General features: G+C 40.1%; 1 protein-coding gene across 6 annotated transcripts in view; it reads right to left on the minus strand.

Annotated features, from left to right (window-relative positions):
- SAMD12 (sterile alpha motif domain containing 12) overlaps positions 1–24,862 on the minus strand; it is a 446,866-nt gene that overhangs the window by 234,727 nt on the left and 187,277 nt on the right. For all 6 annotated transcript variants that reach the window (XM_005689135.3, XM_018058375.1, XM_005689134.3 and 3 more), the window contains one exon: positions 16,962–17,091. In XM_005689135.3, the coding sequence (XP_005689192.1) occupies positions 16,962–17,091 (130 nt within the window). The remainder of the gene's footprint in view (positions 1–16,961; positions 17,092–24,862) is intronic.

Raw genomic sequence — 24,862 nt, forward strand, 5'->3', positions numbered from 1 at the left:
TGGAATTAAAGCAGTATTTCACTGAGTTGGTCAAAAAATTGGCTCCAGTTTTTCCATACGATGTTATGGAAGAACTCTAATGAACATTTTGGTGAATCTAATACATACTTTCCTTTTTGTGTACACATTTTTAAATTTTTCTATATTGTATATAACAAAAAGGAAAAAGGTAATACATGTTTTTTTAAAACTATGACTTCTACATTTCTTTTATAACCATCACTAAGAAAACATATTTGAGCAGAGGAAGGAAGAGGTTAGAATAGGGGTCTGCTGGTTACAGCCTGTGTAAATAAAGTTTTATTGGAACACAGTCACCTCATTCATTTACATGCTGCACAGGCAGAGTTCAGTACTTGTGAGAAGACCATCTAGCCTGAAAAACCAAATGGCCCTTCACAAAAAAAGTTTTCCAACTCCTGGGTCCAAAGAGTTCTTTCCTTGATATTGTATTATCCATTGCATCCTATTAGTAGGTGAGCTTGAGAGAGTTGGAACCTCCCTGTCCATTTTGCCCATATATAAAGAGAAGGATAACTCTCTTTATAATCACTAATGCATAAAAAGTATTTAACACTGTCCCCTGCGTATTAGAATATTCTCAAAAGTATTACCTATTATTGACTACTTCCTTTATAGCAGATACATCATTCCACTATTATGAGAAACCTAATACAATTGCCAATTTTGTTGGTCAAAACTGCTCCATATTGGCAATTCCAGTCACCCACTTTCTCATTTCTTTTAATTATAATCTCTGATATAGTATCAATGTCATTAAGGTAGTTTGGGGTTTGCTAATTTGCCATAAAGGGCTGGGATTCAATCTAGCAGTATTGCACCCAAGTCCAGACATGCAGATGACAGAATCCAAAACACTTTATTTGTATTATGCCTTGTTATTTGGGCAACACAGGCAAACCAGCACTAAACATCGCTATGGTGTGACAGATTCTGCATTCCTGCCCTGCTGCCCTAAACAGAAGCTTTTCAGACAAAGGACATTCTTTCCACCCTACAAGATAACACCTGTCTCTTGCATTTCAGTGGGCCCAGCAAGCTTCCACGACATGGTGACAACCAGTCTTGGCACTGAGCAGAAAGCCAGACACAGCCTGCCAAAATATCCTTGGGAAGACCTGTCTGAAGGAAATATGGGACTCTGAATTCTGCAAAATGTTGAGAGTCTGTCATTCAAGTACACTTAAAGATGGCATTTGGGGGCTTTGTACACATTTTGAATAGGAGTTCTTTAAAAAAGTAAAGTGGGGCTTCTCTAAGAATGAGATGGGAAGAGAGACTTGATTATCCATGGAATGTAATTATAAGACATTGCAGATAGGAAAGGATAGGATAAACTTCATGAAAAGGAGGCAAATCAGGAAACTGAAGGACTAACCAAAGTATTCTTATCAACAGAAATGAAGAACAGCTTTAAGTTCAGGGCTCAGCCTATCAAAGGAAGAATAAACTCAATTTAATCCAATCAACACTTATTAAATTCCTATTTTATGTCAGGCACTGGGTTAACACAGCTAGAGATGGTAAGATAAATCAGATGTTCTTTCTACCCTAGGGGAGTTTCTGGGCTGATGGAAAGGAGATAAACATGTAACCAAATGATGTCTTATAAATTAACAGTAATAGCTGTCATTCGCTGTTGAAAAAAAAGAAGTAAAGAAAATATAGGATGGAAAAATTAATTCTGCTTGGTCCAGGGAAGGAAGGGAAGAGAGGAAAAATCTGAATTAGGTCTTGAAAATTACTAAAAGCTCACTAGGTAAATATATTGCAACAAGAATTAGTGTGGTCTACCGCAGTTGTAGAATCGGTGGACACAAGGAATGACTCAAATGAAATCGAGGAGCATTTATGCCAAGCTTAAGAGTTTGGATATTATCCAGTAGCTTTTGTTTATATACATATATAATACATGGGTTGGTTAGTTCACTTCAGTTGTGTCCGACTTTTTGAGACCCTATGGACTGTAGACCACCAGCCTCTTTTGTCCATGGGATTCTCCAGGCAAGAATACTGGAGTGGGTTGCCGTGCCATTCTCCAGGGGATCTTCCCAACCCAGGGATCTAACCCGCATCTCTTATGTCTCCTGCATTGGCAGGCAGGTTCTTTACCATTAGTGCCACCTGGGAAGCGCACACATCTACATCTACACACACACACATCTACAAATACATGCATACATGCACAAACATATATATACATGCGTGCATGCTCAGTCATGTCTGACTAGCTGCAACTCCATGGACCTCAGCCCACCAGGCTCCTCTGTCCATGGATTTTTTCCAGGCAAGAATACTAGAGTGGGTTGCCGTTTCCTTCTCTAGGGGATCTTCCTGACCCAGGGATGGAACTCACATATCCTGCACTGGTAGGCAGATTCTTTACAACTGTGCCACCTGGGAAGCTTGTGTCTACATATATACACACACACACACACACACACACACACATATATATATATACACACACACATACACGGGGAGTGTGTATGCAATGTCAATGCAGAAGTGACCTGGTCCAGTCTGGTGTGAAATGACAAAAGATGGTTTCCCAGAGAGCCATAAAGTTGGATCATAGGAGATTGCTTAGGAGAAAGACAGAAATCCTACACCACAGAGATGGGAGTAAGAATAGCAAAGAGGGGGTGTAGATAGGATACAGCATGTTTTCAAATTGAAAGTGGAGGCAGAAATCTGAAGACCAAGAAGGAAGGGAAAAACAGATGAATAAGATTCTCCTCTGGGGAGGAGAAAGGGCATGTGGGCAGAAAGAAGAGCATGGTTAGGGTACAGGCCTTGGGATTTTTTTTCCCCTTAGAGACATAAGGGAAACAGTTATGGAGGGGTAAAAGTGCAGATAATATTGCAGGGAGGGATATTGAGACAATTCATCACTACTGATCTCTATGCTACTAAGAGAAATAGTGGGGATGAGGGCTTTGTGGAAAGGGAGTTAGGTATGAAACCACCTCTGGCAACCAGAAAGGGAAAAAGCTAGAGATTGGTGAAAGACTTATCCAACAGCTTCAGAATCCACCTGGGCCAACAAGTCATACCTCGGTGATGTCACTCATCTGTGCATTTGATTTTTTTCCAGTAGTGCTTTGAGCTTATCATTTCACTCATCATTAAAGATGCTATACCACTGACGGGTGTTGAATGACACTCGAGAGGAAAATCTAATTTCCCTAACCTGACACTCAAGCCTTCTCTAGTGCAGCTCTCAATCTACTCCTCTGATCTATCTACTCCTCCACCATTTTTCTCCTCAGAATTCAGAAATCCAAATGTTTGCAGGCTTAGGCAGGTTTAACACAAGTGTTAAAAGGCATGGTCCGAGGCAATAGGGAGTAGTGAGGTTTGTGGCTCAAAAGTTGTCATATTTTCTTTTCAAATTCTATCAGGATAAAACCAAATATACACAGTTTGATGTTTCAGGCACTTTTTCTTCTAAAATTTCATACAAATGAGCTCAGTCTCCTCCAAGTAGAGTTTCTAATAAACCACAAATAAGAGTTCCTTCTCAAATTCTCTTTGGTACTAATTCCTAAGTTTATTTTCTGTATCACTCACTTGTACTTGTATGGTGCTATCTTTATAGCATAGAGGTCAAAACATGAGCTTTGGATTCATATGGCCCTGGCTTTAAACCTTGACTTTGCCACTTTTAAGCTTGCATGACATAAGATACCAAGTTTTCCAAGTCTCATTTTTTCTCATTTGTAAATCAGGAATAACAATACCTTATGGGGTTATCATGAAGATAAAATACATGCAAAATACTTACTAGAGTGCCTGGCATGCAAACACCCAAATATTTTTAATAATGAATGGTTGTCCCCAACACAGTAATTTTCTTAATTATCAAGAATCAAATTTTCTAAACTCTTTACTCTCTGAGTTACTAGAGAAATGTACTGAGAGGATTTGATGCTAAGTATTCACTTGGGAGATAAGTTGATATTTATTTTAAAATGTATGGGGTGAAGTAAAATTTTGGTAGACTGGGAAATTGAAGCTGATAGTTTTTAGGGCCATAATTATACAGTGAAAACAATAAATATACACACACATATATTATATACAATATACACACACATATGGGGCTTCCCTGGTAGCTCGGACAGTAAAGAATCTGCCTACAATGCAGGAGACCCAGGTTCGATACCTGAGTAAGGAAGATACCCTGGAGAAGGGAATGGCTACCTACTCTAGTATTCTTGCTGGAGAATCCTATGGACAGAGGAGCTTGGAGGGCAACAGTTCATGGGGCCACCAAGAGTTGGACACGACTAAGCAACTAATACTTTCACTTAACACACACACACATGTATTTCATCATTCTCTACCATTTGCAAAGTAGTTTCTATACTCTCCTTTGCATCTTACAAACCTTTGTATGGAGTTCATTCAGCTACATATCTACAACAACAATAGCAATAATAACTAACACCAACTTTGTAAGGTCAGAGAGGTTAAACAGACTTGGCCAAGGCAACTCAACAGTGGAGGGGACTCCTTGTTTTCTCTAATCTTTCATAACTTTCCAAGATCTGAAGGTTGTCAGGGGCATTAAACCCTTAACAGCTACATCACCCTAAAGTAACTATGGGAATTGGAAATTATACCTAATGAAACTCTGCAAGAGGAACACCAGAGTGCCAATACGAATGGTCTAGAATGATGCTGGCCAAGACCTCTTGAGGACAATCACATTTCGTCTAAACATTTCCATAAGCTTTTAAAAATTAATAGAATCAGTCCCGCATGTGGGCTTCAGTTTCTCTCCATTAATAATGTACAGGATCATGCTTATCACTGTAAACAATGCCATTGAAGGAGGAGAGTCATTGGTCCACTTAGCAGATGGCCTCTAAAAGGGCATAATTTCCAATCCCCCAATAGCGTGCAGCGACAGAGGCTTGGCCCATAAAACTGGGCTCCATGCAGATGGGAAATCTGACTTGACAAGAAGGGAGTACACATATATGAATTTTCAAACAAGGATTGGGAGCAAAAACAAGGGGAGGGGATCTCCAATTTTGCAATCTGACTTCAGCATGTTCCCAAAACACACAAAGTAAAAAGGAAAACAAGACAGCATAATTAATAAAACCATCAGGAAAAAAGGAATCAAATGGATACAGAAGCTGAAAAGCAAACAGGGACTTCTCAGGACAGATTAAGTACTTCATCAACTTAATTTCTCTGACAGGGTAAAAAGCTCAGTGTTCAAAGTAAGGGGCAATGGAAGTTAGACCTTGGATCACAGTTGATTTAGTATAATGTAGTGACATTCTTATAGGGAACTGGAAAGGTGGAATAAAGAAAAGGAAGAGAAGGAAAAGCTGGATCTGGTGGAAAGAGTTAAGAACTATGAGATTGAGTTGGTGGCTACAAAACCTTCACTCTACTCCTGGAACTGGAAGTGGAAAAACACGCTCACTGAAAGGGAGTCTTGTCCGTTTCAGGTCCCCACTCTGATTATTTCTAAGTGAGGCAACCTGTTAGACTCTCCCTAAGAATGGGTCTCTTGTTCTTCCACAGTGATGTGACCTAGCTTGTAACATTTCCCGGTAATCCAAAAATCTGTGTGCCCTTGCACAGATCGGCTTAGCTCTGGGCTTCTGTTTACACAGGTGAATAGGAGGATGGAGGAGGAGTCTTCTAGTCTGATAACATGGAACTGATGGTATCCTGCTTTTCTAGTGGTAAGCATGAAATGCTTCTCACTCACTAAACATGGGCCAATAATGAGAAGGATGGCAGGTAACATTTACTGAGCTCCCACCCCGTGCCAGGCACTGTTGTAAGTATGTTTTCACTCCTCTCATCTCCCAACAAGCCTGTGTGGGAGATCCTGCTGATGTTCAGGGCTCAGTTTGAGTCACCCACTGAAGTCTGGGGCTCACTTCCTCACCTGTAACAGCTTGCAAGATAGAGAGCTACTAACTTGCCAGTTATAGGTGCCTGACAGGCAGACAGTTCTCAGCAGAGCCCCTTGCACATAGAAAACCTCCAAAAAGCAGTAGACAGTATTTAAGATGTCAGGAGTTTTCTCTTTTTTAAAAACAATTTTAGCACCAAAAACATTTTATATTGGGGTATAGCCAATTAACGATGTGGTAGTCACAGGTGAACAGCAAAGGGACTCAGCCATACATATACATGTATCCATTCTCCCCCAAACTCTCCTCCCATCCAGGCTGGTACATAACACTGAGCAGAGTTCCATGTGCTATACAATAGGTCTTTGTTGGTTATCCATTTTAAATATAGCAGTCTCCACATGACCTTCCCAAAGTCCCTAAATACACCTCCCTGCCCCCACAACCATTAATTCACTAAGTCTGTGAGTTTCTTTCTGTTTTGTAAGTTCATTTGTGTAATTTCTTTTTAGATTCCACGTGTAAGGGGCGTCATATGATTTTTTTCCATCTCTGTCCGACTTAACAATGGGTTTTCTAAAGCAGAATTACTACTTTGGTAAGAAGATTCCTCCTGGCTGGTACCAGCATGTCTCAGGTCTCAGAAGCCTTTGGTGTAGGTCTGTTATCTGGTGCTGGCTGGGAAGAGGGTATCTTGTGAGTAAGAAGGGCACTGGTGTAAGGATTTAAAACACTAGTTCCTGACTCCAGCTCCCCATTTCCTGGACGTGGGACCTAGGCAAGCCTTCTCCTTGAGTCTGTTTCCGAAACTATGAAACCTATAAAGATGGTAAGGGGAGGGGGAAGGTCATCCAAGAGAGAACCGGTAGCAATAACAGCCCTCCCACCTGTGAGAGGAGTCTGGATTATAATAATTCCACAGAGGGCAGTCAGTAGATGAAACAAGAGCAGCAGTATACGGGCAGTATTTAAGTTTATGCTGCTGTTTTTTTTTTTTTTTTTTTTTTTAAGAATATTCCTTCTGTTCTCTTTCTGATCTGTGAAACAACAAATACTTCATTTGGTGACAACTTCTACTCTTATCCTGCCAAACACCACCTCTGATATTAAACAAATGATGTATTTAGAATATCAAAAAACGTCCCCCAAGAGCAATAGTTTCTTTAAGCTAGCTTACAAAGCAGTGCTGATCTGTGATGAAAGTGGGAGAAATAAAAAACAATGTATGTTTTTCTTAAAGTAAAATGTACTTCATTTTTATCTAAACCATGAGGTTTTTGTTGCTGTAGTTAAACTTCCTTTGGTTTATAAAATGGTGGTGAGAGTAGTTTTTAATTGAAAAAAATTATGGAAAGCTATGACAAACCTAGACAGCGTCTTAAAAAGCAGAGACATCACTTTGCCTACAAAGGTCCATATAGTCAAAGCTATGGTTTTTCCAGTAGGCATGTACGGATGTGAGAGTTCCATAAAGAAGGCTAAGCACCAAAGAATTAATGCTTTCGAGTTCTGGTGTTGGAGAAGACGCTTGAGAATCCCCCAGACAGGAAGGAGATCAAACCAGTCAATACTAAAGGAAGTAAACTCTGAATATTCTGGGCTTCTGTTCTGGATGCTGAAGGTCCAATACTTTGGCCACCTGATGCGAAGAGCCAAGTGGCTCTTCTCATTGGAAAAGATCCTGATGTTGGGAAAGACTGAAGGCAAAAGGAGAAGGGGATGGAAGAGAATGAGATGGTCAGATAGCATCACTGACCCAATGGACACGGATTTGAGCAAACTCTGGGAGATAGTAAAAGACAGGGAAGCCTCGCACACTGTAGTCCCTGGGGTTGCAAAGAGTCAGACACAACTTAGCAACTGAACAACAAATTAATGAGTAAAATATAAAAGTACCAACTATCTGCTATTGCAACAAATACTTTGTGAAATTTAACTCATCTGTGAAATACAAGCGTCTTGGACACACAGATGTAGACTCAATAAGAATCTCGATACAAGAGAACTGCTCTTTCTTCATCCGCAGTGTAATCTCCCAACAACTGGTAAAACTATACCTTTCTATATAAGAATGTTCTGGTATCTGATTATTCTTCCAGTGAAAAATGCATAGAGTGGATTTGCAAACTCAATCTCATTACATATAACTATATATTATTATTATAGACCAATGAATATAAAACCATATCTACCTTTAACATAAATGATCCTATAACCAGTATGTAATAATACAGGATGACATTTCATTTTTTCCTTTTAAAAACAGTATGTTCATTTCAGAAAAGCTGGAAAACACACAAGCTTTTAAAAACTAACTTTGAGATTTAACTTATTTATGATACATTTCACATACTTGAGGTGCCAAATAGATAACTCTGACAAATATACAGAGCATTTTCAACAGCATATAAAGTTTCTTTGCTCCTTTTTATAATCAGTCTCCCCTCTGGCATCCTCCTGGCCAGAAGTAACCACTGACTTCACTCCATCACTGTAGTTCATTTTGTTGTTTTAAAGTCTCATATGATTGGAATCACACTGTATTTGTCCTTTTCTTTCTAATGTCTTTCACTGAGTACAACGTGAGATTCATACATGTTGTCATAGGTATCAGTAGTTGGTTCCTTTGTATGATACTGTATTATTTCTGGTGTGAATATATCAAAATCTGTTTATTCAGCTTACTCTTGAAGACTTAAGTCATTTAAAATTTTTGTCTGAGTAATGCTGTTCTGAATATGAGCAGACTGGAATTTTTATGAACATATGTTTCCAATTCTCTTGAGTAAATATCTCTGAGTAGAACGGCAGGATCATCTAATAAGTGTATGATTAACCATCTAAGAAATTCAGCTTTTGCATCAGGTGGCACCGTATTTACTCACAACAGTGTACAAGAGACCCAGTTGTTTCATATCTTCAGCAACACTTGGTATTGCCAGTCCTTCAGATTTTAGCCATTCTACTGGGATTAAAGTGATATCTCACTGGGTTCTACTTCCATCTTCCTAATAACACTGCTGAGCATATTTTCACATGCCTATTGGCCATTCTTTTACTTTCCTTGGGAAGGATCCAATTTTTTTGACCTTTATTATCGGGTCATCTCTGTTCCAGCTAAGCAGTCTTTGGGGGCCTATAGCTCTAGCATGTGCCTTTCTCTCTAAATTATAGGATGGAGATCTCACTTGTGACATCAGCCTTTTGGGTCCAAAAATACCCTTGCTGGTTTTCAGTTTTTCCAGCGTTTTTTTTTTTTTTTTTTTCGGTTGCACTATATGACTTGTGAAATGCTAGTTCCCCAAGCAGAGATTGAACTTGGATGCTTGGCAGCGAGAGCTTACTGTCCTAACCACTACACCACCAGGGAACTCTGTGTGTCCAGCTTCTCTTGTGGTAAGGATCAAACTGATGACATCCAAGTTCTTTGCATATCAGAGCTGATATTTATGCATCTCATGAGATGATCATATGACTTCATTTACACTTAATATGCTTGATATGATGAAAAACACGGATTTTAAAAAACAGAATCAACCTTGCACTCCTATACACACATGACCATAATATACTATCCTTTTTGTCTACTGTGAAGTTCAACCTGCTTCTATTTTCTCAAGGTTTGTATGTTTATATTCATGAAGGATATTGGTCTGTACCATACCATTCTTGTAATATCTTTGTCAGATTTTGGTATCAGGATTAATCTGGTCAAATAAAATCAGTTTGGAAGTACGCCCCCTTTTCTCTATTTTCTGAAAGAATTTGTGAAGGTTTGGTTGTTAATTCTTGACTGTCTTAATTCACTGGAAAAAGACTTCTGTGCTTGAAGCTTTCTCTATGGGAAGTTCTAATTTAAAGTTTAACTTATAAAGAGATCTGGGGCTATTTAAATTTTCTAGTTTTCTCGAGTCAGATTTGTTAAGTTATAGTTTTTAAGAAATTAGTTCTTTTCATCTACATTGTTAAGGATATGGGCACAAACCTGTTCATAATATTTTCTGCTCTTTTAATCATGTAGAAGGTTTAGTGGTATCTCAATTTGTCACTTGATTCTATCTCCCCACCCCCACCCTTGTTCACTCTATCTAGACATTTATCAATTTTTGTTGAAAAGAATCAACTTTACCTTTGTTAATTTTCTCTATTGTGTGTGTTTCCTGTCTTACTGACTTTAGCTCTTTGAGATTAGTATTCTTCCTAACTTCTTAAGATAAAATTTTAATTCACTGACTTCAAGTCTTCTTTCTTTTCTAATACAGGCATTTCATGCAATAATTTCCTGCTAAGTTCTATGAGGCTGTACCACAAAAACATTAGATATATTAATCTTTCTATTGAGTTGGCCAAAAAGTTCATTTGGGTTTTTCCATAACATCTTACAGAAAAACTCAAATGAACATTTTGGCCAACCTGATACTATCATTTAGTTCAAAATATTTTCTATTTTCTTTTGTGATCCCCCCCTCCTTTTCCCATGTGGTTACATGGTTGTGCAATAAGTTTCTAAATGTTTACTTCTTAATTATTTTGGTACTGATTTCTAACTTAATTCTGTTTTGGTCAGATAATGCACCCTGTGCCACTACAGTTTAATAAACTTAATTTACATTTCACTCTAAATTAATAAATTTAAATTTCATGTTAAATTACAAAAATGAAAATTTACAAAATTGACTGAGACTGATTTGTGCCCAGACATGTAGTCCATCATGGTGAATAAGTCTCTTGAACTGCAAGGGTGTAACATTCTAAAGTTATTGGGTATAGTATTCTGCCTTGCATGCAGTAGTGGTCATAGAAACCTTATAAAACAAGTGAGTTTACTATGATGTAACAAATAAATGAAATGAGTATTAATAGAAATGGACTGGTCAAGGGGCTAGAATGAAACTAGAGTTGACCCCTGAACAATGAGGGCGGTTAATCTACCTGTAATATACATATATATATACAGTCAGCCCTTTGCATGTATTGTTTCCCTGCATCCGAGGATTCAATGGACAATGTGGTACTGTTGCCACTGAAAAATATCTGCGTGTAAGTTGACCTGTACAGTTCAAACCCACTTTGTTCAAGGGTCAACTGTATTTTGAGAGAAAGGAAGTCACCAGCGTAGCTAAAGACGAGAGGATGACTACAGCTGAGAAAGCAGATATCCAGAGGTCACAAGGGGAGTCTCACGAAAGTAGAGTCGGAGAAGGTTGTAGAAGGGAACAGGAACCTGCTTTCTGTAACAAGAGGCAGAAGACAGATGGGATAGAGGGTAAACAGTTTTAGGGAAGTTCCATTAGACAATGTGAAACTTCTCAGTAGAGCAGCAACAAGACCTTTACTAGAAGAAAAGTCTTCTACTTACTTTCTTCTTTATGAAGAAAGGATGTGGGAGGAGGCATTTGGGGATGGCCACTCAATAGACCACTGTGATGAAGAAAAGGCCAGGGGAAGGTACCATGGCTCCATGAAGGCCTGGCATGAGAATCTGTATTGAGGGCCTTATTCCTCAAATGTTTCCAACCCAGGAACCTAAATGGGATGGGTTTCAGCTAAACTTTCACAGAACTTACTAATGATTAAAATGTTCAAGTATCAACTCAACATTACACGTCCTATCACGGCATTCATCCTGGGAGCTACAGGATGGGTTACTGAACCCAGATGAGGAAGAGTAAGAAAAGCTTTTGTAGGAGGTAGTATCTGAACTAAAGCTGGAAAGGAAGCTGGAATCATCCGGAGAAAGGGGTGTGTTCTTCTGAAGACCTAAATGACATTCTCAGAAAAGCTTTATTAGGAATGAAGCTGATATTTTGATCTCCATTAATATTTTTCATTGAAAAGGGCATTTTTAAACTGACCCTACAAAACTTCAGATGACTTCTGAAGTCCCTTTCAAAATTCAGAAGTCTATTATCCTGAATCATCAAGACAATCAAACTCAGCCCCCCTGGTTTAAGAATGCTGAGGAATACAGAGGTAACATTACTAAGCTTTCTATCAAAGAAGAGTAAGTGCTGTTATTGGAAAATTAATTTACGGGAAACTCATGCCCTGATGATGTCAAAACTTTACAATGAAGAAATAAAATGTTGCTTGAGATTCAATTAAAAAAATGTAGAGCAATTCACACCAAAGAGAAATATAACATACAAACATGCAAAAGTAGAACACACTACCCAGAGCAAAATCTAATAAAGATGAGAAAATGTGTGGATACACATGAGGCTGTGTGGTGGTTCAACAAGCCCACATTTTACTGGGATATACGGGGCTCTACAAAGTACTATTCTCACAGGTACAGCATGTAAAATAATCACTCCACTTCTTTAGACACTTGTTAACTGCATACCCCATTGGCCTGGATGGGTAACTAACAATAATGAAAGACTAGGAAGACCACGGCAGAAGGTTAGCAAATGCACGGAGTCTATAACCTAAAGGTCTGGGCTTCCCTTGTGGCTCAGCTGGTAAAGAATCCACCTGCAATATGGGAGATCTGGGTTTGATCCCTGGGTTGGGAAGATCCCTTGGAGAAGAGAAAGGCTATGCACTCCAGTATTCTGGCCTGGAGAATTCCGTGGACTGTAGAGTCCATGGGGTCACAAATAATCAGACACAACTGAGTGACTTTCACTTTCACTTCACTTTCTTTTATTCAATAGCAGAAGAAGAACTGCCAAGTTTCAGGATGCTACATCCCAGGGGAATATTCTGCAAAGGGGGATGAGGTACAAATGGGCAGTGGCTGGGGCACAAAAAGAACCAGAAATAGTCACTGATTTTGGAGGAGGCCATTGAGAAATATGACAAATCAATACTGACCATCTGTAGGAGACATTTACATAGTAAGCATTTATTCCTGCAGGCATCTAAAGGATTCCCAGCACTGTTCCATGAAGCAGGTCATGTGGAAAGCTTTTACACATTTAAAACAGTTTTTACAAACACACTGTGTATTTTGGGGCACTCTGAGTGCCTCACCCATGAAAATAGGTCTTTAAAGTTGGCAAGAGGAAAGACCCCTTTACAGATGGAGGGCTTGATGCTAAAAGAAATGAGTTGCCTTTAGCGACCACCACAGGAAGAATTCTAGGCACAGCTAGAGGCTGAAATCACCTCAAACCTGAAAAGATTGTTAACTGTGCTTAAAAGAGAATCTGCAAGTTGCCTGTGAGCTTACACCTGGTCCCAGTTGAGCTTCCTCATCAGCATTCCAAGCCCTGCCTCGGAAAGCTGGGGAAAAGAATCTTGCAAGCACAGGAAAATAGACAAATTTCTTTCCTTCAAGCCTAATCTGATGATTTAAATCTATCCGGTCTAACGCCTCTCAGGTGTTCTAACCATCTTATGCCTGTTAAGAGCGCTTCTGCAGGGAGTTACTACCACTAGCAGCGTCTCTTCTGATTAAACACATCTGCCACAAAATAGCAGGTGCCTTCTGGACATAGTGAAATTCGCAGAAATCCTAATAGGAAATTTGCAAAAGGTTTTGAATGCTGGTGTGTGAAAACATATTTAAGTTTTCTCAGACTTTGGAGAAACTGGATGGTGCAGTGTAGGAGAAGTTTGTTTAAAATTTAATGTCTTTTAAATAAAGGCAGTCCTTTGAGCCTCTGATCCACCAGGAAAGCCCCCATGGACTGTAGCCTAGCAGGCTTCTCTGTCCACGGGATTTTCCAGGCAAGAGTACTGGAGTGGAGTGCCATAGAGTGGAGTTGTTGGCTAAAATCAAATTTTAAAAATGAAACAATTAACAAGGTTAAAGGATAATTTTCAAAAGTATTAAAAGCATGACCTTCCTGAAACACAAAAATCAACACATGTTTAAGATTCTGTGAAAATTGAAAAGATATTACAATGAACTCAAAGGGAATCCAAACAGCAGACACATTTTTAGATCAAGAGTGATGTGAATGTGTAAAGGAGTGGCAAAATTCACCTTTCCCACAGTCGACTGTGAAGTCAATTGCACCTCTGTGGGACAGAATTTATACACCTACAACAGGAATTATTTTATACTGTTATCAGTTTCCTGCAACTTACAGAGTTGTAAAACAGCTTTGTAGAATCAGAATTAGATAACCTGGAATGATGTGCTATTGAGGATGCATAGTTTTCTATGGAGGCACAATTTTTTTCCCTACACAGATCACTGCTCATTTTATTTATTGCTATATTCCCGAAACCTGGAACAGGGTAGATGCTCCATAAATACTTGCTAAACAGATAAATGTCTACTATGTATCAGGCATAAAGCTAAAGCCTTCACATGCATCATCCTCTTTAATCTTTCCAACAACCTTTTAAGATAAACATTATTCTCATATTACTAACTTGAAACTAGCTTGTGTAGCGTTGCACAGTTATTACTTGTCAGAGGTCGAGGGGTGGAGAGCAGGGGCAGAGGCAGGTGGAGAAGGAGGATTTGCCTCAGGATTGTAATCAGAAAGCCCGTCTTTTTTTTTTCTTCCTTATTCTTTCTTCTATTCAATACATCCTTTAAATTTATTATTATGGTATCATGTGCCTCTAAATTAGGGGATTGTTTATGGGCTTCCCTGGTGGCTCAGAGGTTAAAGCGTCTGCCTCCAATGTGGGAGATCCAGGTTCGATCCCTGGGTCGGGAAGATCCCCTGGAGAAAGAAATGGCAATCCACTCCAGTACTCTTGCCTGGAAAATCCCATGGACAGAGAAGCCTGGTAGGCTACAGTCCATGGGGTCACAAAGAGTCCGACAGGACTGAGCGACTTCACTTTCACTTTCACTTATATATAACAGAGATATAGACATGATTCCTTGATGAGCTTGATACTGGAGATCCTGGCTTTAAGAAAGTAAATGAACAGCATTATTCAGGAGAATCTAAGCATAAGTAAGAGACATATGAACATCTTTATTGTGGTCTTGCAGACAAGAACAGAATATTCCCAGCCCAGATCCCAACCCCCATCCTTAGGTGCTGATTACAATTTTTAGGATAATAAAGATGGATAAATTCAATAGTGTTTGTGTATAGTTTGTTTTCACAGAAAGCAGAGCAGCACTGAGGAAGACAGCAGTGGCTAACATTTACTGTGTGATTACTATGACCATAAAGTTCTTTCACAGCAACACTTTTGAGGCAGGTACTACCATCAGCTCCTGCTTATGGATAAAGAAAGCCAGAGTATACCAAGTCACCTTCACAGAATCACACCGCTAAGCTGCAAGTCTGGGCACTGACCTGGGACATTTAACTACTGCCCAATCCTCACTCTAAGACTCTCTACAGACTGCATCAGTTGAGGTTTTCTCTGCCGTCATGCCTTGATTTTTCACAACCCTCTTTGCCTAGGTTTACCGGAGTCTACAAGGGCACGAAGATTCCTGGAGCTTCCAGCACCACAGGTCTGGAAACTGCAGGCTGGCTGAAGTCCTGAGAGCTATCTTCTGGCCACTTGGCACCTGTGATCATTTGGGTAGTTTACATTCACCCTTGGAGAGGCAGGGTCAGCAATCAGGGGACAAAAGTAGTCTGTCTCAAACAGATGAATGTCAGAAAGATGTGTGCCAAATGTTAATCTGAAACCATTCTAAGTCCCCCAGTAGTCCCCTGCTTTCTTTTCTTCCCAGAAAACAGGCTGCCCTCAGGATGAAGCAGTAGTATGGTTTTAGACACATCCAGATGAGTTTTGACATGAAGAATAGGTATGCAGGTGTCACTAAATGGTTAGTGGTTTATTATGCCATTTAATTTAATCTTCACGACTCCCTGAAACAGGTATTATTGTTATTATCTCCACTTAGGAGATGAAGAAGTGAGGCTGAATAACTTGCCTAGGTTAAAGAGTTTGCCCAAGATCCCAAGAAGGTTGGCATCTACCAATACCAGAGGTATCTGTGGAGACCAAAAGCAATATGACAGCTATTCGCAACACGCCACTTAGCATAAAGCTTTCGGAAGTGGTACCATTTACTCCATAATCATTGAAGCATGAGATCTTTATTTCTGAGGGGTATAATGCTCACCCTCTTCAAACCATTGTAAATGCTTACCCTTCCCTCAAGAGGATCACAGGATTCCTACCCCTAATAAAAGGTAACACTACTCTCAAATACATAACGAAAAAGGCATTGCTATTACTATCAAACAAACATTAAGAAAGACCTTCTCTGGTGGCCCAGTCGGTAAAGAATCTGCCTGTGATGCAGGAGATCTGGGTTCGACCCCTGGGTCAGGAAGATCCTCTGGAGAAAGGCATGGTAACCCACTCCAGTATTCTTGCCTGGATAATCCCATGGACAGAGAAGCCTGGAGGGCTACAGATCTGGACTGAAATCGGGACTTGTCAACTTTATCCCCTCTGAGGCACAGTTTTGGTGCACAGAACATGTTCCTCTGTCCTTTCATTACAGAGTTTGAAAAGAGAAGGGTGGGAGGAATGGGTGAGGCCTGCAGAAGACCCCCTGACCCTGATGAGCATCCCTGTAGACCCACCAGCTTCCTCTCACCCACCCCATTCTTCAGGTGAGCGCCACGATCCTACAGGCTTTTACAGTTCATTATACTGTCATATTTCCTGCTGTCAAGTGCCTCTCGACCTCCACATCCAATACTTAAAGCCCCTTGATCTAAACGGAGGCTTAATTATTGCTTTGAAGGTATTCATCTCAGGGGCAGTGAGTTAGTATTATTATACTCACTCCAGAATTTTCCCATTCAGAAATCTTTTCTACTGAAAACATCTACCTACGGATCTTGTAACCAAGCTCATTTGAAAGGCTTCCTCCCTTTCTTTTCTCAAGGACTGCAACACTCTTATTTTCTCTAGAATCCTCCCACCCCTTAACCCTGATTACCACATACATTTATATTGGACACTCAAAACCCATGGCTTCCTGTAATAACCGCATTTGCTTGTTAAGTTGCAGTGGCGTGCCCAGATCTGGAACAACTTAAAGTAAACCCAGGCCAGAAAATTTCAGCAGGAAGATGCTTTTTCATTGTGAGGGTGTGGGAAAGGCCATCGAGCTGGGTAGAGGGACTGAGTTATTTCGGATACTGCATACTTTACCAGTTATGTCGTGCTGTTTGAATGACTCACTGTAGATCTGATACTGATTCGGACAATGTTTCTTCAGCCACTTGCAGACATCCTGCTGGGTCCACAGGGCCACTGGTTTTGACAGCTTCACTGTAGCCGACTACAAATAAAGAAGGAAAAGAAGGTCTGTTAACGCCAGTCCCATGCCTAGAGAGGCACTACTGTTAAGAAGTGCTGTAGTGTGGTAAAGCAGGGGTCCCCAACCTCCGGACCACAAAGCAGTATGTCCTGTCAGATCAGCAGGAGCATTAGCTTAAAAACAAAGTGCACAATACATGTAATATGCTTGAATCATTCAGAAACCATCCCCGCCCAACCCTGGTCTGTAGGAAAATTATCTTCCATGAAATGGGTCCCTGGTATCAAAAACATTGGGGATCACTGTCAAAGCTACAGGCTGGAGTCCCTGAAGATGAATATCTGACTCTTGTCCTCCTTTAATGGTCTTCATACCCCTGAAAACTAGGAAGAAAAGGTCCAGGTGGAGAAAGCCATGACAACTACACCTATTCTCGAGTTCTGTTGGGAAAAGTCCCCAGGAAGCAGTGTTTTCTGATAACTACTCCAACAACAAGACAACTGGATTGCTAAGTAATTGATTAAATTTTGGGGGTGAAACAGCTGCCCCCAAATGGCTTCTCTGCATATTTTAAGGCAGTGTCGATTTTTCACTATCCTCCAATATCTCTAGGACCTAGGATAATGGTCCCAGCAGGTGCTAATACTTATTTTAGGAACATTATAGGATTTAGATACTTGCATACTAAGAAGTATGCAAGTGGGCCTGGGAGCTCTGGATGTAGGGCAGTCCTGTAAAGTCTAGGAATTAATTATGCATAGTAGGTAAGGGAAAAAGTCAATTCCATCAGCATGTGGGGATGGTAATAAGATAATGGCTGTAGCAAGACTTCATGTAGAAGCCAACCAGCTGAGGTCTTTTATTGTTCACTGGATCTTTCAGGGAGGTTTATGAAACAAAACACAGAGGTGGACCAATGGCAGGTTACAAGTACATTCATTCATTAACAATCATCAATGGTGTTAGAGGCTCATCTTCCTCACAGACCCCAGGAACTTGGTTGAGGGGAGACGGAAGCTTAACCAGCTATAGCTTTTTTTTTTTAATCATTCTGAATCACTGTTTGCATTCTGGATCAGGATTTTAATATAGGTGGTTCTTTAAAGGATGCTGGATGGTACACAGACCTGGCCTTAAATATTACTGACATGTCTTTCATTTCCCTTTATACTTTCAGGTTATGGCAAGGGGAGAGCCTTGATTTTGTATAAGTGTTATTTAATATATTTAATATCTTACAACACACACTGACATGATCTTTGACAAAAATAGGGCTTCCTTCAGCCTCAGAACTGTCATCAGAAATCAGAATTTTCATCTAGCACATAATAACCACTCTGCTTTTTTTTTTTATATTTAAGGTTACCCTAAATCTTTTCTTTTAAAACAAATTTGAGTTAAAAAAAAAACCCTAGATCATAATTTACAATTGCCAAGATACAGAAGCAGATTAATGGATAAAGAAGATGTGTATACATATATACACATACACAGAAACAGACAGACACACACATATACATACAATGGAATACTACTCAGTCATAAAAAACAACGAAATTTTGCCATTTGTAGCAACACAGATAGACATTGAGGGCATTATGCTAAGTGAAATAAGTCAGAAAGAGAAAGACAAATACTTTCCCTTATCACCAGATATCACTTATAGGTAGAATCTAAAAATAAAACAAACTAGTGACTGTAACGATAAAGCAGCAGACTCACAGATGTGGAGCACAAACTAGTAGTTACCAGCGGGGACAGAAAAGAGGGCAGGAGCAATACAGGGGCAGGGGAGTAAGAGGTACAAACCAATAGGCATAAAATAAGATACAAGGATATATTGTACAATATGGGGGATGTAGCCAATATTTTATAATAACTATAGGAGAATAATCCCTAAAAATTGTGAATCACTCTATTATACACCTGTAACTTTGAAGAAAGCTGAGTGCCGAAGAAATGATGCTTTTGAACTGTGGTGTTGGAGAAGACTCTTGAGAGTCCCTTGGACTACAAGGAGACCCAACCAGTCCATTCTAAAGGAGGTTGGTCCTGGGTGTTCTTTGGAAGGAATGATGCTAAAGCTGAAACTCCAGTACTTTGGCCACCTCATGCGAAGAGTTGACTCATTGGAAAAGACTCTGATGCTGGGAGGGATTGGGGGCAGGAGGAGAAGGGGACAACAGAGGATGAGATGGCTGGATGGCATCACTAACTCGATGGACGTGAGTTTGAGTGAACTCCGGGAGTTGGTGATGGACAGGGGGAACTGGCGTGCTTCAGTTCATGGGGTCGCAAAGAGTCAGACACGACTGAGCGACTGAACTGAACTTATGATATTGTACATCAATTTACTTCAATAAAAAACAGGTCAATTTCAAGAAAAAAATTAAGGAAACAATAATACAGATGCTAACAGTGAAAACAGAGGATAATTCAAGTGTAGAAAACTGTTCAGCTGTTCTGTTGTATTAGTATATTTCCAATTGCATGATTCTTTGGGCCATCACTTATAAAATAATCACACACACAAAAATCAATGTTTGCTCTGTGCTGTGGTAAGTTTTTTCTCTCACTCTTTAGAGTGGCAGATTCCATTTTTCCAAAGATGATTCTACATGTGCACACATATGCACATACACACATACATATCTGCTCTTCATTTATTGTGACTGGCATTCCTCCACTGATATTTGGGGTTGATATTCCCTCCCCCTGAACTCTGACAGGGATCATAGGGAGCTGGGCCATGGAATATAGTGGGATTGATTCTGTCTGTGACTTCTGAGACTACATCATGAAAGAGATACAGCTTCCACCTGGCTCACCCTCTCTGGCACTCATCCCTTTGAAACCCAGACACCATACTGTGAGGAAGCCCTGACCACATGAAGAGACCAGACATAGGAGTTTTGGTCAGTCCCTCAGCATGAGATCTCAGCTGACAGCCACCACTAACTTACCAACCATCAGACAAGTGAGTAGACAAGCTGCAGATTATTCCAGCCACCAGGATTCAAATCTTTTAGTTCAAACTCCCAGATACCCTGGTGCAGAAACAAATCAATCACTGGCCCATATAATCCACAAAGAACATTACCGCACTGTGCTGGGGTAATGGCAACCTTGGCAACTGAAACACTCAGAACAGAACTGTGACAACTGAGCTTCCCAGAGAGCCCTGAACTTCACAGATGCTCTATAGAGCCATAATGAACTAATGACACCATTCTCACCGAGTCTCAAGGCACAGCCCTGCCTTGCTACTTAATCAGCCGGATTGGAAGTCCAGCCCTCTCTGCTCTAGCTCCACTGTGTGCTGCTCAGGTGGCTCCTAACTAATCTCATCTGCCTCTTCCTTCCACTCCACAGCCTCTGGTCGCAGGCAGGAAGCCCTTTTGCCTCCAATCACGGTGTACAACCAGATCAATTATTTTCCTAATTTTGATAGATAGAAGGGCTTCCGGCCTGGATAGAGCAAATGCTTTGTTGTTCAGTTTTTTCCTTTCCGCCCCTCATCGCCTTTCCCTCACATGATTAAGAAACCAGAGAAGATTTGGCTCTTTTAGTTAGAAATGCACTTCCCACCATGTTTCACAAGTCAGCACCTCTGAATCTGGCTCCTTGCTGCTCTAAAAAGTTTCCTTCAGATTAGCTGAATGAGTTCATAGCTGACACATCATTGCCCTGAAACCCCTAGCAAGTTTCTTGCAAGTAAAGCTAATCAAATCTTTTGAAAACGCCTATAAACCAGTCACAGAAGGCTGTAAATTAGGAAGGGAGAGGCAGGAGGGTAAAACTGCTTACACATCAATATACCAAACTTCCTGGGAGGTTATTCTTTCACTTGCTCATTTCCTAGGGAATGAAGTACCCTCAGCACCAAGACAAGCCCTATTAAATGGAGATTCAGGAGGAGATGAATCCAAACATCTCAAGTCGATGCAGAATACACCCTTACCAGCCGACCATGTATGCTTGTGTGATAACTTGCCTTTTATTATAAATCCAGGTGCACTGAGGCTAACACTCCAGGTGCAGCCTTGATTTGCCTTCACTCTTTGTTCTTGTTGTTTAGTAACTAAGTCACGTTTGACTCTTTGTGACCCCCTGGACTGTAGCCTGCTAGATTCTTCTGTCCGTGGGACTGCCCAGTCAAGAATACTGGAGTGGGTTACCCTTTCCTTCTCCAGGGGATTTTCCCAATGCAGGGACTGAACCCACAGCTCCTCAGTGGCAGGCTAATTCCTTACCACTGAGCCACCAGGGAAGCCCACACTCTCCTCTTACTCTGCAGTAATTTGGTATTAGATGGTAAAGCTTAGGTGGTAAAGCTTCAGGCATGTATTTTTAGGATTATATGAGCCTATGGGGATATGCCCCCCTGTAAACAGGCGTAACAGATATGATGGGGAGGGACAGAGATTCCTACCATTAATAAGCCCTGTTTGTCTCTTACTCGGAAAGTGATGTAAGTATTGGCCCCATTTATCAACTGACTCTCAGCCTTGGCTCTAATCTGAACTTGTTATTAGTTGGCTACACGTTAACTTGTGAAGAGCCGTTGTGACCCCCACTGCCCCGGTCTGCAGCTGCTTTCTCTATTCTCAGAGCAGATTTTCACTTGTTTTGCTTCAACTTGTCCTGGTGTAGCCCTGTCAACTTCCACCCCTCCTCCATTATGATGCCCCCAACAGCAGCCAAGCTTGGGGAGTCAGTGCCATCACCTGATTTCTTTAAAGGGCTTAGACTTTATCTCTCTGTGCAATTTGGAACGACAAACATGCGTCAAACTCACATCAGTCTATTCAATAATCAGACTATCTCACCGGGAGGTGTAGAGCTGTCCACTCTTCATGGTGTTACTTCCTTGCCCCTCCCATTCAACAGGCATGCCTCTCTCTACACCCAACATGAGATAATTTTCTTGAATATGGTGTATTTCCCCTCACAGTAAGAGTCTAAACCAAAATAATAGTTCATAAAACAAAGAGAGTATTTCATATTTATTAGCAAGTAATTTTTAAAAAAATCTTGCCCGAGGCAAACATTAGAAAAAACACCTGTCCTATTTCTTTCTCCATGCTCAGGAGGTCTGCTGCATCTGATTTCCAGCCCTGGAGACAATTTTGGTTTATTCTGTGGCCCTGAAAGAGGCCGGAGGCAGTTTGTTATCTTAACCCCTATGCACTGGACACCATGCAGAATTCCAGGCATTTTCTTTCTGAATTGGTCCTGGCCTTTCTATGGACAATGTGAATGTGCATTTCAGACGACTTCACTTTCTGTTTTACAGACACCTCACTTTATGTAAAAGACACATGACATTTCTGAAAGTCCTTTAAAAGGACTTTAAAGGAAAGTTGTCTGCAAATTATTTTTTGCAAGAAATTCCCATTTTAATTTTGCTTTAATCCATAATTTCAACTATATTTTCTAGTAGTTTCTGATTTGCATTTAATTGGAAAGGATTCTTTTGTTTTTTTTTTAAGAAATTTATTTATTGGCTGTGCTGGGTCTCCGTTGCTGCATGGGCTTTCTCTAGTTGTGGTGAGTGGGGGTTACTCTCTAGTTGGGCTTTTCATTGTGGTGGCTTTTCTTGTTGCAAAGCATGGACTTTAGAGCATGCAGTCTTCACTAGTTGCGGCACATGGGCCTAGTTGCCCCATGGCACGAGGGATCTTCCTGGACCAGGGATCGAACCCATATCCTCTGAATTGGCAGACAGACTCTTAACCACAGGGCCTCCAGGGAAGTTCTAGAAAAAATTCTGAAGTTATATGTTGTTTAAGGTAAACTTGTGGCATTTCTGCTAAGTAATAAAAAATGTTTTAAAGGAGCTTGATATTGAAAGAACATATTACAAAATATTTTAAAGCTAAATTTTATCTTATAATTCAGTTATCCATTATTTGTTTTGCAATATAAATTCTTTTTATGTTTTTAATTTACTAGGTTTCAATTTATAAGAGAACGCTGAAATTTTAAGCCCCCGATGGCTGTGCAAACTCTTAATGAGTTCGGCTCACATGAAGCCCAGGGGGTTGACTGGAAAAAGTAGAGAAGGCAAAGACTATTTACTGCCATTGGCAGGACAAAGAAAGCTTTATGGCCAAATATCAGAAAGTGGTCAACATACTTGCTTATAATGAGATGCTGCAGGTATTTGTAAGCTCGCATATTGCTTCTGCCTCTCTTACCATCTTGTAATGTATTTTCTTTAGTTTCAGGTCTTCTCTTTTATTGTCTTCCATTGTGTAATCTTATTCAAGATTAGAGAAAGGAAGGAAGAGAGGGGAGGAGGGATGAACACGTATACTCACACAATAACCCATTAATGTCTGTCCTAGCAGTTTTTATGCTCATTTACCAAAAAAGGGTCTTTAACTATCAAGAAGGATGGGCTAGTTTACAGAATACTTGGCATTTAAATTAAGTAATTTTTAAGTACTAATAATGCCCTCTTTGGCCACCTTCACTCTTTTAAGGGAAAAATGTGACTAGACACATTTTAAAAGGTTATCTCTTCTATTATATTTTATTCCCCGGGTAGTTTATGAGATCCACTTGGTCCTTCTCAGGTTTAAACCAAAATATTTTATGGTGAATGAAGCTCTTAAACATCTTGCCACCCCAAGAGAAGATATCTCACTGCTGGAAAGTTTCCAGGTAAAAGTTAAACACTTTTCCTCTTGAATGAAGGAAAGATTCATTTCATTCACATTTTCCAACATTGACTGCTGCTTCAGTTATCACCTGGATCACTGTATGCTTCCTAATTGTGGTGCTCATCTCTTGTGAGCAGTGTAGCACCTCTAACTAGCAGTAGCAGCTATGCAGCTTCAGTCCTTTTTCCAAGTATACAGCATGGCATTGATTAATTCCTACAACAGTTCTTCATCAGGCATCTGTTTCAGAGCTTTTACTTTCCATTCTCCTCCATCAGGTATTGCAGCTTGTTAGTATTTCCTTCAAAAGGTAGTGTCCTAAATGTGGTGACTAAAAAAATGGAATGTGTTATTAAGCCTAAACCTTCATTATTACTGAGTCATATCAATGACTTATACTGAACTTAGGGGAAAGTTCTAAAACTTGGCATCTTCTTTAAATGAATTTCTGTCAAATTAGCACTCTCTGACCCTGAAGCAGATTTTTTATCAACATTAATTTCATAGGTTACAGTCCATCATTTGAGATCCTTATTAAATAGGGCATTTGGTTATTCTCCCATATCTGCACCATCCATGTAAAAAAAGGTCTTTGAGGTCCTCAATAACTTTAAAAAATATAGGAGGGTCCTGGAATTAAAAGCTTGAGAATCACTATTTTAAGGCATCATCATGGTGGTGGTGCCATTAAAGAAAAAAAAAGAAAAAGAAAAAGATGTTTGGCCTGCCATAGTTGTTTTCCCTTAACTTGTCCATATTAAATTTCTGATGGCTTTGTTTCCTTCCAAAATGCTCTGAACTACAGAAACTGAAAATCTGAAGGAATCTAAATGGTAGGTTCAAGATTAAACCCAAGGCAAGAGTCCAATCCAGTTTAAGACATCTGAAATGGTGACCAGATAGGATCAGGATGGATATATCAAGGGTGTGTGTGTGTGTGTGTATAAAGAACCACTTGAATACATAAAGGTCAAATGTCAATCCTGTACCTAAAAATAATTACTACATTTTTCTTTTCTCTTTTTTTTTGAAGCTGCACAGATCTAGAGAAACCTAGACCTGAGGAAATGGCAATCTAGATTCAAGATTCTCTCTGAAAGTTTGCAGCTTTAGACAATGTGTCC

Source organism: Capra hircus, chromosome 14, assembly GCF_001704415.2.
Source record: "Capra hircus breed San Clemente chromosome 14, ASM170441v1, whole genome shotgun sequence".
Lineage (NCBI taxonomy): Eukaryota > Metazoa > Chordata > Mammalia > Artiodactyla > Bovidae > Capra > Capra hircus.